Genomic DNA, 13,493 nt, shown 5'->3' with positions numbered 1-13,493 from the left:
TTGTCTCGGGATTATAGAAGGCATTTCCACAAGGCTATTTCCCTAAAATCCGCCCAGGAGCTAAAGTACTTGGTCCAGTGGGTGAGCACATGATTCAAGCCAAGCCAGCTGGAATCCTTCCCAGGGAATTTTGTTCAATCTGAAATAGGGAGATGGGAGCTCTTTTCCCTCTTTTCTTTTTCCTCCTCCCTCTCAATGTATTTCCAGCAGAACCTAGGACAAAGTAGGAACTTGCTAAATATTTGCAGAATATTTAATGCACACAAATCCTATGATTTCTTTGCTGCCAAAAGACATTAATGATCAGGCATTCATTTCAAATGTGTGAAACACTCTTATTACAGTGTACCACGGTGCCATAGCACAGCACAGTAGCTGATTGAGCATGGGCTCAGAAACCAGACTGCTTGAGACTCAAGCTCAGCCACTTGCCAGTTGTTTGACTGTAGGTTATTTGTCTGTAGTCTCTCAGATTCCTTCTCTAGCATCTCCTCTGGATTGCAAGGGTTCTGGAACCCTAAACAACATGCCCCAGACTCACTTGCCAGGACATCTCCAGTTGGGTTCTGCTGACGGGAGCTCAGTAGTCAGGAGGAGGGCGGAAGGCGCTCTTCCTTTCTTGGGGCTCCAGTAGCCTCAGCAGCGCTGTGCTCCTCTGTGCTGGCTCCACAAACGGCGGGGCCTAAGGCTGCTGGCTTCCTGTAAAGCAACTAGCAGAGATCATCCTAATAATCCAACAGTTCACTTCCAAAAATCTCAGGAGCACACATTTGTGGGTTTTGGATAACACAGCTTTCTGTTTCCCCAGGGCAGGGATGCTAGGTCTTCTTGCAGCACCCTCTGGATGGCAACTCTCTCCCTTTTGGTCCTTCAGTCCTTCTGTCAGGATGCCCTCAAAACAAAGGGAATAACATTCCTTCTGAAATGTCCAAAGTGGCTTTTCTTTTCCTGACTGAATATGAAATGATACTGTGACCTAGGGCAACTAACTTACTCTCTTTACCTCAGTGACTTCCTCTGTAAAGTGAAGATAACAGTAAGTGTTTCTATCTCATTGGCATTATTAGGATTAAGTATTTTTAGAGCACTTAGAACAGTGGCTGGCACAAAGCAGACACAATGTTTGTTAAATAAAATGGCATCGCGTATCACATTCTCTTGTTAAATACATATGACATTAGTCACGAATGTTGTAAGTCTAACACCCCCCAGCACACATCTGTCACTATGTGCAACCTGCCCCATGGTCTGCCCTTATCATTACTTACTACTTGTCACAGTCACCTCTCTACCTCTGCTTGTCTTCTCCTCTGCTCTTGTATCATAAATCAGCATGTATGTTTTCAGTGTTTTTTTTCTCACCTGCTTTAGACATAATACAGGCATTCAGAGGCAGGGAGCTTTACGGTTTCCCTGAAGCTGTTGTAGGGATGGAAGGGGTATGCAGGCTGGGCAGCAGCATCGGCACTGGCAGACAAGCATAGAAGCTAACACGAATCCAGACTCTGAGAGGGGAATGCTACAGGGATTTTGTGCAGGAGAAAGGATTGAGAAATACAGATTCTTTGGGTTAAATCTTATCCATGTTAAGATTATTTTACATTTGTATGCAATTATCCCACTGATTTGTTTTTGATTTTTAAGCATAGACTTGCTTTTGATTTCCTACTCAGCAGGGAGAGCACACTCAGGTTCTAGGTTACATTTTCTCCATTCCCAAGATCCTTGAGACCAGTTCTCCTCACCCTGCCACTCCCCGAACCACCCCCCTCCAAAAAAAAGATACCCCTCCACACACGGGTTACTGAACAGACAAAATACAGCTATGTCTGTACAAAGGAGGGATCATTGTCCAGAGAACTGGTTATAGAAATTCCTAGAATGACAAAGTTCTCCACAAAGTAAGATCAGTTTAACTTTCATTTCAGCTTGTCCTACTAGGCAAAGAATAACTCTTTCTTCTTTATTAATTAGTCCAATCTTCAACTATGGGTAATTTTTTTAATCTAACTAGAATTCTAGGCTTTGAATTTAGATGGATTTTTTAAAAGTGTATCTGAAAAATTTCATATTGTTTGCAAACATATTTTTAAATACCATCAAATTACTAAGCACAGTAAATTATTTAGAGGGCAAAGTTGTATGTCACTCCTATGAGCATTTACACCAGAATTTACAATTTTTACCATTACCAAACTTTAAATTGTCATTGGCTAGATAAAAGATCTGCATACTATTAATATATCACAAATTGACTGTCACTGGAAACATCTACAAAAAAGTAGACAAAAAAATTTTTTTTAAGTTACAAGAGTTCGTTTCCTACTGTATGAAAGCAATATATATTCGGTTAAATATGAGCCAAATGAACAATGCTATTACCCAATTCAATAACTGCTGACTCTCTTCACTACTTTTTTCTAAAATAGAATAGTAGTCATTTCCTCTCAAATGATCCCTCTGTTTTCACACTGTATTTTGCAGTTCTCATTGTTAAATGTTAAATTGCTCTTGACTATTCTGGATTCAGTACTCTGCAAGTGGAAAAATAAATCATTGGTCTTTGAGGAAAAAAAGCTTTACTGAGGCATATTTTACATATCACAAATTTACCCACTCACATGTACACTTCAAAGATTTTTAGTTAATTTATACAGTTGTGAAACTATCACCATAATTCAGTTTCAGAACATTTCCATCTTCTGAAAAAAGCTTTGTGCCTCTGTACTGTCAAATTGGTTTCTACGTTCAGCCTTAGGGCAACCACTCTTCTGCTTTCTGCGCCTTTTCTAGAAATTTCACATAGACAGAATCATACAATATGTTGTCTTTTGTCTTGCTTGCCTTAGTATAAAGTTTTTAAGGGTTCATCCATGTTATAGCTTAAATTAGTGTTTGTCCGTTTCCCCCTTGATTCCTTTTTATTGATGAAGTATTCCGGTATATAGATATACCACATTTTTGTTTATTCGTTCATCAGTTTGTGGACATTGGGATTGTTTCTAGTTTTTGGCTATTATAAGAAAAGCTGTTATAAACACTCATATACACGTTATTTCTGTGGATATAGGTTTTCTTTCCTCTTGGGTAGATCCTAGAAATAGAATTGCCAGGTAAATATATATTCAAATCTTGAGAAACTGCTTAATGGTTTTCCACAGTGACTGTATCCATCAGTACATTGATGCGTGAGTGTTCCAATTTTTCCATATCTTCACCCACACTTGCTATTTCCTGCCTTTTCGATTATAGGCACCCCAGTAGTTGTGAGGTAATATTTTACTGTAGGTTTAATTTGCATTTTCCTGATGATTAATAAAGTAAAACACATTTTCATATGCTTAGTAGCCATTAGTCATTGGCTTTTTAGCACAGACTTATTCAAGACCTGGTATCCTACGTAGAGGAGGATGATTTTTTACACATGTACATATCTATATATGTACCTATGTAAATATATATACATATATCCCTATGTGGTTCACTGGTAAGGAATCCACCTGCCAATATAGGAGACTCGGGTTTGATCCCTGGGTCGGGAAGATGTCCTAGAGGAAGAAATAGCAACCCACTGCCATATTCTTGCCTGAAAAATTCCACGGACAGTGGAGCCTGGCTGGCTATAGTCTGCAGGGCCGCAAAGAATCAGACACAACTAACCGAGCATGAGAAATATCTTTGTAACTAGGACCCCAATCAAAGCATGCTAGGCGTATTACAGCTTAATACAAATGATTACTTTTATCATTTTCTGATACAACACACAGAAGATCCTTACTATTTAACTCCATTTATTTTTCCTATCTCTTTTTATAGTCTACTTCTGTGCTGTGCTGTGCTTATTCACTCAGTCATGTCCGACTCTTTGAGACCCCATGGATGGCAGTCCGCCAGGATCCTCGGTCCATGGGGATTCTCTGGGCAAGAATACTGGAGTGGGTTGCCATGCCCTCCTCCAGGGGATGTTCTCAATCCAGGGATCAAACCCAGGTCTCCTGTATTGCAGGAGGATTCTTTACCGACTGAGCCACCAGGGAAGCCCAGAGTCTCCTTCTACATGCTATAAAAACCCACAGTTCAGTTCAGTCACTCAGTAGTGTCTGCTTCTTTGCGACCCCATGGACTGCAGCACGCCAGTCCTCCCTGTCCATCACCAACTTCCAGAGCCTACTCAAACTCATGTCCATTGCGTTGGTGATGTCATCCAACCATCTCATCCTCTGTCGTCCGTCCCCTTCTCCTCTCACCTTCAATCTTTCCCAGCATCAGGGTCTTTTCAAATGAGTCAGTTCTTCACATCAGGTGGCCAAAGTATTGGAGTTTCAGTTTCACCATCAGGCCTTCCAATGAATATTTAGGACTGATATCCTTTAGGATGGACTGGCTGGATCTCCTTGCAGTCCAAGGGACTCTCAAGAGTCTTCTCCAACACCACAGTTCAAAAGCATCAATTCTTTGGCGCTTCAACTCTCACATCCATACATGACTACTGGAAAAATCATAGCTTTGACTAGACAGACCTTTGTCGGCAAAGTAATGTCTCTGCTTTTTAATATGCTGTCTAGGTTGGTCATAACTTATCTTCCAAGGAGCATACATCTTTTAATTTCATGGCTGCAGTCACCATCTGCAGTGGTTTTGGAGCCCAAGAGAATAAAGTCTGTCACTGTTTCCCCATCTATTTGCCATGAAGTAATGGGACCGGATGCCATGATCTTAGATTTCTGAATGTGGAGTTTCAAGCCAACTTTTTCACTCTCTTCTTTCACTTTCATCAAGAGGCTCTTTAGTTCTTCTTCACTTTTTGCCATAAGGGTGGTGTCATCTGCATATCTGAGCTTATTGATATCTCTCCCAGCAATCTTGATTCTAGCTTATGCTTCATCCAGCCTGGCATTCCTCATGATGTACTCTGCATGTAAGTTAAATAAGCAGGGTGACAATATACAGCCTTGATGTACTCCTTTCCCAATATGGAACCAGTCTGTTGTTCCATGTCCAGTTCTGACTGTTGCTTTCTGACCTGCATAGAGTTTTCAGGAAGCAGGTCAGGTGATCTGGTATTCCCATCTTTTTAAGAATTTTCCAGTTTGTTGTGATCCACACAGTCAAAGCTTGGGCATAGTCAGTAAAGCAGAGATAAATGTTTTTCTGGAACTCTCTTGCTTTTTCGGTGATCCAATGGATGCTGGCAATTTGATCTCTGGTTCCTCTGACTTTTCTAAATCCAGCTTGAACATCTGGAAGTTCACAGTTCACGTACTGTTGAACCCTGGCTTGGAGAATTTTGAGCATTGCTTTGCTGGCATGTGAGATGAGTGCAATTGTGCGGTAGTTTGAGCATTCTTTGGCTTTACCTTTCTTTGGGATTGGAATGAAAACTGACCTTTTCTAGTCCAGGATAAAAACCCACAGGACATTATTATTCTGTATTAAACAAATAATTCTCTTAAAATTTACATAATTATCCTTGCCTGTAATTTTTTTCTCCTCCTGAGGATTTGGGATCATTTTCCTTAAGCAGGATTGCAGGAAGCAAATTATCAGGGGTTTTTTTGTCTGAAAACATCTTATTTCAGTTTGATTCTTGAAAGCTTTTTCTCTACATATAGAACTTGGTTAGCTTTTTTTTTTCCTTTAGTAACTTAAAGATGTCATCCTATGATCTTCTGGATTTCATGGTTCTGTTGAAGAGTCAGGATTCAGACTTAGTGTTGCTTTTTAAAATTTACTGTCTTTTCCCTCTGGCTCCTAACATGTTATCTGTCTTTTGCTTTCACATTTTTATTATGATTTGCTCCAGATACCCTCCTCTACTAGCAGAGATTTGACCTTTATTCTATGAGACAGAACCAACCTCTCTAATAGGTAGAAGGATAAGAGGCTGAGTATCTCAATCCAATGAGGGACTGAGTCATATGTATCCAGGCTGTGTTGTAAAGTCTTAGTAAGACGCAGCTCACATCTGCCTCACTCCTAATCCTTGAATATTGTCACATGGGCTTGAGGTCCTAGTGGTCTCTGTCTCCTTATCCTTGAAAGACTATCAAAGATTCATTTCTGCTCTTTTGGTGGACATTTAGTTTACACTAATTCACAAAAGTAATACTGTTTTTTTTTTTTTTTTAATAAATAACTTCATTTTCTTATCACTTGTCATTGAAAATGCTAGCAGCAGAAGAGGTTTTTGTTTTTTCTTAACCTGCATTTTCATTTCTTCAAAAATTTACTGTTGAGTGACATCACTCTGTTGACTCTCTGAACAGTTAGGCCTCAGAACTAGTGGTCTACTCACAAGTGGATGTACCCATGTGATAACACTTCAGTATGCTTATCCTTCTCTCACCGCCTTTGAAACAACTTGAAAATATTAAACTCCAACATAAGAGTTAACTCCAATTTAAGATTCATCTTTCAGAAACTACTATGTGTTGCAGAGCAATTAATAGCTTTCTGTTTTTCATATTAACTATGCAACTTGAGAGAACAATTATTTTATATGCAACTTATCTTATGGAAAGTATACTTAATTGTGACTATATGAGTTGAGGGGCTTCTCTAGTGGCTCAGTGATAAAGAATCCACCTGCACTGCAGGGGAATAAGGAGACTGGAGTTTGATCCCTGGGTCAGGAAGATCCCTTGGAGTAGGAAATGGCAACCCATTCCAGCATTCTTGCTGGGAAAATCCTATGGACAGAGGAGCCTGGGAAGCCACAGTCCATAGAATCACAAAGAGTCAAGACACAACAAAGCAAGTATATCATCAGGTAATGATGAGTTGATAAATGAATAAAATTAATAGTAATTATTGAGAAATTATTCACTGCTTTTCGTGTGTGAGGGGGAGATACAAAAAAATGTATATATTTTTCTTCCCTCAAGGTTTTCCAGTCTGATTTGATGATTAGATTATGAAAAGTACAAATTTTTAGGATAACTGACTCAGTAAATGACATGAATTTCAAAAGGTAATACAACCCAGAACATTTCTACACAATCCTGCCAGGGTGACATTGCTATAGATAAATTCCAGTTTATCTATAGAACAGCTACTTATACTTATAGGATAGGGGACAAACTTTGGAAACAGCTTTAATCTTAGCTCATAATTAATTTACTGCTAAATATTTTCACTGTTTACAGTTTGTGAGATGCTGAATTCAGGCAAAGTTTGGCAAATAAAGTGATATACTGGTATCACCTAGTGGAAAAAACCTTGGTAAGATCATTTTACCAGAAGACTAAGATGACTGAACAGTACTGTATAATCCAAAGTTTGTTCTATATATTTTAGTACATTTGAGTAGCTGTAAAATTCTTACTTCATCAAATACTGTTCTGAAGTAACTGGGCTCACAGTTACTGGTACTTATAACCAAAGGATTTGCTGGAACCAAGTTATTTATCTTTTAATATTAATTATAATCTCTCAAGCACCTAAAAATTGTTAATATTAAAATATTCCTCATATTATGATCACATTGGAGAAGGAAGTGGCAACCCACTCCAGTATTCTTGCCTGGGAAATCCGAAGGATAGAAGAGCCTGGCGGGCTACATTCCATGGGGTCTTAAAAGAGTTGGACACAACTTAGTGACTAAACAACACACACACACAAACACACACACACACACACACACACACACACACACACACACACAGGAGAAGGAAATGACAACCCACTCCAGTATTCTTGCTTGGAAAATCCCATGGACAGAAAAGCCTGGCTACCGTCAATAGCATCACAAAGAGTAGGACACAACTGAAGCGACTTAACATAGCATGATCACATACGCACAGAATTATAGAGGTTGTCCCCCAAATGTCACTTTACTGTCAACTAAGTGTCTAGAAATGTTAAATGTAAATGTACCATTCAAAAATCACAGCCCTTGTTGGACTGTAATTTATACATTTAAAAAAATAAAAAACATAAACACTTTCCTCTTTATCATCTTTTAGAAAGATGCCAGTATTCTAAAAAAAATAAATCTGAAAAATTAATTTTGGAATATACAAAATTGATGTTTCTGAAAAGAAATGGCTTTAAAGTTGACCACCTTTTCTTTAGACATACAATTCTACTTTCCCATTTAGAACCATTGCAGGATTAGAAGCAAAACGAGAAACATCCTTAGTACTATCTCTTCATAGGAAATTTCAGCTTTCTGATAAAGTCACAATAGTATGAATATACTAAGTAATTCATAATAGTGAACTGGCCTTTTGTATATTTAATCCATTCTTTCGGAACAACATTTGGGATTAAGATTTTTTTGTGTGTGATCCAACTCATCATCTGACGCACTTGCTCAGTTGCTTAGTCGGATCCGGCTCTTTGTGCCTCTATGCACTGTGGCCTGCCAGGGTCCTCTGTCCATACCAGATTCTCTATATAGTTTCTATAAAAAAAAAAAAAACTGTTCTATAACCAACCACAGTCTAGATCTCACTTAAACCTTATTTCATTTGACTTCATTGTGCATCTCAATGTTACTTTTAGATCAGGAAGTACAGCAGAGTGAAGACTTACATGGAGCATAAAAGTAGACTAAATATAGAAATGTTTTCCTGTTTTTTGCTGTGAGGAATAAAGAATAGAAATTGGTGTCAGCAGGGTTGGCTCCTTCTGATGGTTGTAAGGGAAAGATCTATTCCAGACCCTTTTCCTTAGCTTGTAGATGTCCATCCTCTCCCTGCCTTTTCACATCATCTTACCTCCATGCCTGACTCTATGGCCAGACTTAACCTTTCTTCTTACAAGGATACTAGTCAGATTAGGGGTCCACCCAGTTCCAGTATGACCTCATCGTAACTAATTACGTTTGCAATGACCCTATTGTCAAATAAGATCAGTTACAATTGTGCTATAAAAACACACAAAAATCCAAATAAAAAAAATCATACATTATTCAAATAGCAACAAAAAGATCACTAATACCTTAGTTTTCAAATTTATTTTTAAACTCAGTGATACTAAGTACACGCATAATATTGTGCAACTAACATCATTTCCATTTTCAAAAACCTAGTTTTTATTAATAAATCTAGATCGATAGCTGCTGGAACTGAGGTTCAACCGAGTAGGATAACTGTACATAAACCAAATAGGAGCACGCAGTCTAACAAATGCCAGCGAACTTACTGAGAAAAAACAGAATATTTAAAATCTGTTGAAACCAACTGTCACTGTAACATATGCGCCAACAGGAAAAATAACCCTCCAAGCTAAATACGAAACAGAAAAAGCTTAAGATGTCAGTCAACGTCCTCCTACCCCTGGAAGGGCGACTGGTAACAACTGGAAGCAGTAAGTTAAGGTCGCTTGGATGCGCTCGCACCAGAAACTAAAACGAAGGTTCGTAACTTGGGCTTGGAGAACACTTGAAACGACAGGGCACGCTTAAATGCGGTGGGGGGTGCAGAGCGTTCACGCGATCTTCGACAGGAAGGTTTTAAAAACGACCTTATTGCAGGGACCGGACAGGGACCATCGCGGTGACAGCGGGCGGGCCTTAAAGGACGGGGTCGCAGGGCTTAGAACCCTCGGCGGAGCGATCCGGTGAGGGATGAAGGGTGAAGGATGGATGTGAGGTGTAGACCTAGCCCCGGGTTCGTGGCCCGGGAACTAGGCCCGGATGCAGGGGCGGGGCCGGGAAGACACCGCCTACCGGCGTCCCTATTTACCCCGGAATATGACGCCCAAACAAAGAAAGAGGGAAGAGGGGTCCCGCAGGGACTTCATATGCGTGGCTATAGCCCCGAAGGGTCGGGAACATCTCCCCCCACCCTTCTCCGGTCCGCGCCACCCGTCTTCCTCAGGTCCTACCCAAGCCTCTGCGACAACCGGCGGGGCTGGCCGTCGGCCGCAGCGCACGCTCCTCAACCTGCCCATTTGTTATTCTCTGGATGGGGCGGCGACCACCGAGCCGGGAGCCTGTGCTGCGGGCTGCGCTGGGGCGGGGGATAAACAAGATCGGGGCCAGCAGGGACATTACTTCTGCCGCCTCAGCGCCGGCAAACCAAGTACCGCGAACCCGGAAGATCTGCCCTGCGGCTCGCGACTGGGAATTTTTAAATCTGGCTGGGTTTATCCCGCGGGCCAGCCACGCCCCGCGCCGCCTGCCTCAGCCAGTCAGCGCCAGGCCCGCCATTTTTCAAACACTCTTCTGGCCGCCAATCAGGATCGAGTAGCACATTCCTCTCCTGACCGGTTCTAACGAGTCTGGGAGTTAACGACCCGGGCGACCCACCGAACCTGCTAGGCTGCGGCTGGGGGGACGGACCTGGTGACATACCGACCAATAGAAAGCCGTCTTGGTGAGGGGGCGGGGCCTCCTCGTGTTTGAATAATCCCCAGGGCCAATCGGAGAGGCGGGGGAGTGGTCTGTGACCCGGCTCGTCAAGTTGCCGTGGCGCGGAGAAGTCTGCAAAACAAGAGGCGGAGGATTGCGTTAGCGACGAACCAGTTCACGCCGGAGCCGGGGCAGCAGCGTCGCGGTGAAACGCGGCCGCTGCGCGGAACTCTGAGGAAAATCTTTCGCCAGGCAAGAGCCCGCTCTGGGCCCTGGGTGCGCGGTCGGCTGGCCTCCTTTAGTAACGGCTTGCTGGGGCGCCGCGGCTGCTGGGGGAGAGACCCGCCGGTGGTTTCCGGGTGCGGGCCTGACGGGCCGGGCTGCGGAGGTGGGAAGCTCGGTCGAGCCCGGCTCCGGAGTCTTTTGAACGCGGGGCGCGAGGCAGCAGCTGGGAACGCGGCTCGCGGCGTGGAAGCCCGGGGCTTTCCTGTCAGGAAGGGCTGGGCTGGGGCGGGCGGCAGGCCCGCGAGTGTGGCGTGGGGGAGGGCGGGGGCGTTTGGGCGGGAAGCAGCCCCGCCCGCCAGCGCTCGACCGCTCTCCCGCCAGGTGGACACGCCGCCTCCGCCGCAGCAGCAGCATCATGGGGAAGGGCGACCCCAACAAGCCGCGGGGCAAGATGTCTTCGTACGCCTTCTTCGTGCAGACCTGCCGCGAGGAGCACAAGAAGAAGCATCCCGACTCCTCAGTCAATTTCGCAGAGTTTTCCAAGAAATGTTCCGAGAGATGGAAGGTGAGCCGGGGCGCCCGGGGGCCTCACGCGGGCGGGTGGCCGTGACTTTGAACTTCCCCTCGCGACTGACGCGCGCGCATGTTTTATTACGGGTTTGAAATTCAGGACTTAGGGTGCTTGTTTATTTTAAGGGAACTGAGGCAAAACGGTCCTTATTGAGGAAAACCGGGAGCTAAAGAGGATCACGCTCTTTTGGAGACGGATACGGGTTTCGAGCCCTGCTATATATTCACTACTCTTTTTATGCTTACAGACCATGTCGGCCAAGGAAAAGTCCAAGTTCGAAGACATGGCAAAAAGTGACAAAGCTCGCTACGACAGGGAGATGAAAAATTATGTCCCTCCTAAAGGTGACAAGAAGGGAAAGAAAAAAGATCCCAACGCTCCGAAAAGGCCTCCGTAAGTGTCGTTTAAAAACCAACCGAATTGCGCCCCCCCCCCCCCCCTTTCATTCAGGTTATTACAACTCTGTTCCTTCCTTTCAGATCTGCCTTCTTCCTGTTTTGCTCCGAGCATCGCCCAAAGATCAAAAGCGAACACCCTGGCTTATCCATTGGGGATACTGCAAAAAAATTGGGTGAAATGTGGTCTGAGCAGTCAGCCAAAGATAAACAGCCGTATGAACAGAAAGCAGCTAAGCTAAAGGAGAAATACGAAAAGGTGTGTTGTCCTCACTTTTTTTTAAGCCAGTGTGAAATCCAGTAATATTTTCCAAATGAGTATGTTATATGTTAGGAATATAAGCTGTAGAAATTTGGGAGCTATACATAGTTCTGTGTTAATGGTTTTCAGCTTTGTTTTGAAAAGGTCTAGTGAGAATTGTACACTTAGGCAACACAAGCTAATTGAAACTTCTCTTTTGACGGAAACCAATGTCTGTAGCATTGGTAGGTTGGTGCATTCAGACTCATTTGTAGTAAAATAGAGGTCTCTTAGTTGAGAAGACTGGAGGGCCAAATGTTTTATGTAGATATATCTAAGATGTGAAGTTAGGGGGTGGCCTATTTGAGATTAACAGATAATGGTAGTGAAAGTACTGACATCAGTCTAATACACCCCAGTTATTTTACGTCATTAGCTTTCTAAGACTTAGGGGGATCAAATGCTCTCAAAACCCGAGTTTTAGACTGTCATTAGGGTTATTGGCCAATAATCGCAGATTGTTTACAACTTAGTGGTTTTCACGGTTGGGTAATGACACCGGATGCTGATTTTATTTTTTTTAACTATTTCAGGATATTGCTGCATACCGTGCCAAGGGCAAGAGTGAAGCGGGAAAAAAGGGCCCTGGCAGGCCGACAGGCTCAAAGAAGAAGAATGAACCAGAAGATGAGGAGGAAGAAGAGGAGGAAGAAGATGAAGATGAGGAAGAGGAAGAGGAAGATGAGGAATAAATGGCTATCTTGTAATGATGTGTGTGGAGTGTGTGTGTGTGCTCAGGCAATTGTTTTGCTAAGAATGTGAATTCAAGTGCAGCTCAATATTAGCTTCAGTATAAAAACTGTACAGATTTTTGTATAGCTGATAAGATTCTTTGTAGAGAAAATACTTTTTTAAAAATGCAAGTTGTGGCTTTTTGAGGGGCTACTACATACAGTTAGATTTTCAAGCTTCTGATGTTAAATGTTTCTAAATATTTAATGGTTTCTTTAATTTCTTGACTTGTGTATGGTAGCACAGCAAACTCATAGAAATTAGCATCAATAGCAAATTTTGGGTTTTCTAGAACGAGAATGTTGCGTTTTCTTTTTTAAAAAAAATTTTGTAATAAAATTATATATATTATTTCTATTGTCCTTGTCTTATATGCTAAATTAGCTTTTACTTTCATGGTCTGGAGCCATATCACTTTTTTGTTTTTCTGCCTAATAGTTCTTAGACATGGTTGATTTAGTAAAATGTTTTGTTAAAAGTCAAACATGCCCATATTCATATTTACACAGAGCGTTCTTTAAAAATCAGTTCTGGAATTTAATGAACTTTAAAAATTTATGCAGTCTTATACACTGAACAAGTTTTGTTCTTGACATTTATGTTCATTTGTTAGCTAACTTGTCCCTTGGGTTTTTTCTTTTTAGTTGACATTTTAAGATTTCAAAAATCAGTGTGGTCTTAAGCCTAGAAATCTGGGTAACTAACCCAAGAAAGCTTTTGAGATGATTATTGTGATTTTCCATGACTAACGAGATGAAATTCCACTAGGATTTCTATTTACAGGTGAAAGCAGTTATTAAGAAATGCTCATTTGAGAAAGCAGTTGCTTGTATTTGAATTAGGTAACTATTTCAAATCATTACCAAGTTATTAGTGAAAGTTGGCCAAGTGTTGGCTGGAAGAGTATAGAAGAAACCTATTGGTTGGTAGTTTGACAGTTAAACCTGACAATCTTGGTTACCTATTCTAGTT

The 13,493-nt window shown here is 42.0% G+C and overlaps 1 protein-coding gene across 2 annotated transcripts; it reads left to right on the top strand.

The window, feature by feature from the left end:
- Positions 1-10,390: 10,390 nt before the first annotated feature.
- Positions 10,391-12,872, top strand: HMGB2 (high mobility group box 2). 2 transcript variants are annotated; one of them, XM_061132195.1, is made up of 5 exons: positions 10,391-10,549; positions 10,904-11,087; positions 11,341-11,486; positions 11,573-11,747; positions 12,323-12,872. In XM_061132195.1, exons 2-5 carry the CDS (start codon positions 10,938-10,940, stop codon positions 12,479-12,481), a joined length of 630 nt encoding a protein of 209 aa, XP_060988178.1. In that variant the 5' UTR covers positions 10,391-10,549; positions 10,904-10,937; the 3' UTR covers positions 12,482-12,872. The 2 variants fall into 2 exon arrangements, with proteins under 2 accessions (XP_060988178.1, XP_060988179.1); XM_061132196.1 differs by lacking the exon at positions 10,391-10,549 and adding an exon at positions 10,568-10,685.
- The last annotated feature ends 621 nt before the right edge of the window (positions 12,873-13,493 follow it).

Source organism: Dama dama, chromosome 29 (assembly GCF_033118175.1).
Source record: "Dama dama isolate Ldn47 chromosome 29, ASM3311817v1, whole genome shotgun sequence".
Lineage (NCBI taxonomy): Eukaryota > Metazoa > Chordata > Mammalia > Artiodactyla > Cervidae > Dama > Dama dama.
This window is presented reverse-complemented; position numbering and strand designations above follow the sequence as displayed.

What these genes read in the sequence shown, in the direction of transcription:
- HMGB2 (XM_061132195.1), top strand. Translation starts at nt 10,938, where the DNA reads ATGGGGAAGGGCGACCCCAACAAGCCGCGGGGCAAGATGTCTTCGTAC. An exon ending in AACGCTCCGAAAAGGCCTCC is followed by an intron (nt 11,487 to 11,572) that starts GTAAGTGTCGTT and finishes CCTTCCTTTCAG; the next exon opens with ATCTGCCTTCTTCCTGTTTT. An exon ending in TAAAGGAGAAATACGAAAAG is followed by an intron (nt 11,748 to 12,322) that starts GTGTGTTGTCCT and finishes TAACTATTTCAG; the next exon opens with GATATTGCTGCATACCGTGC.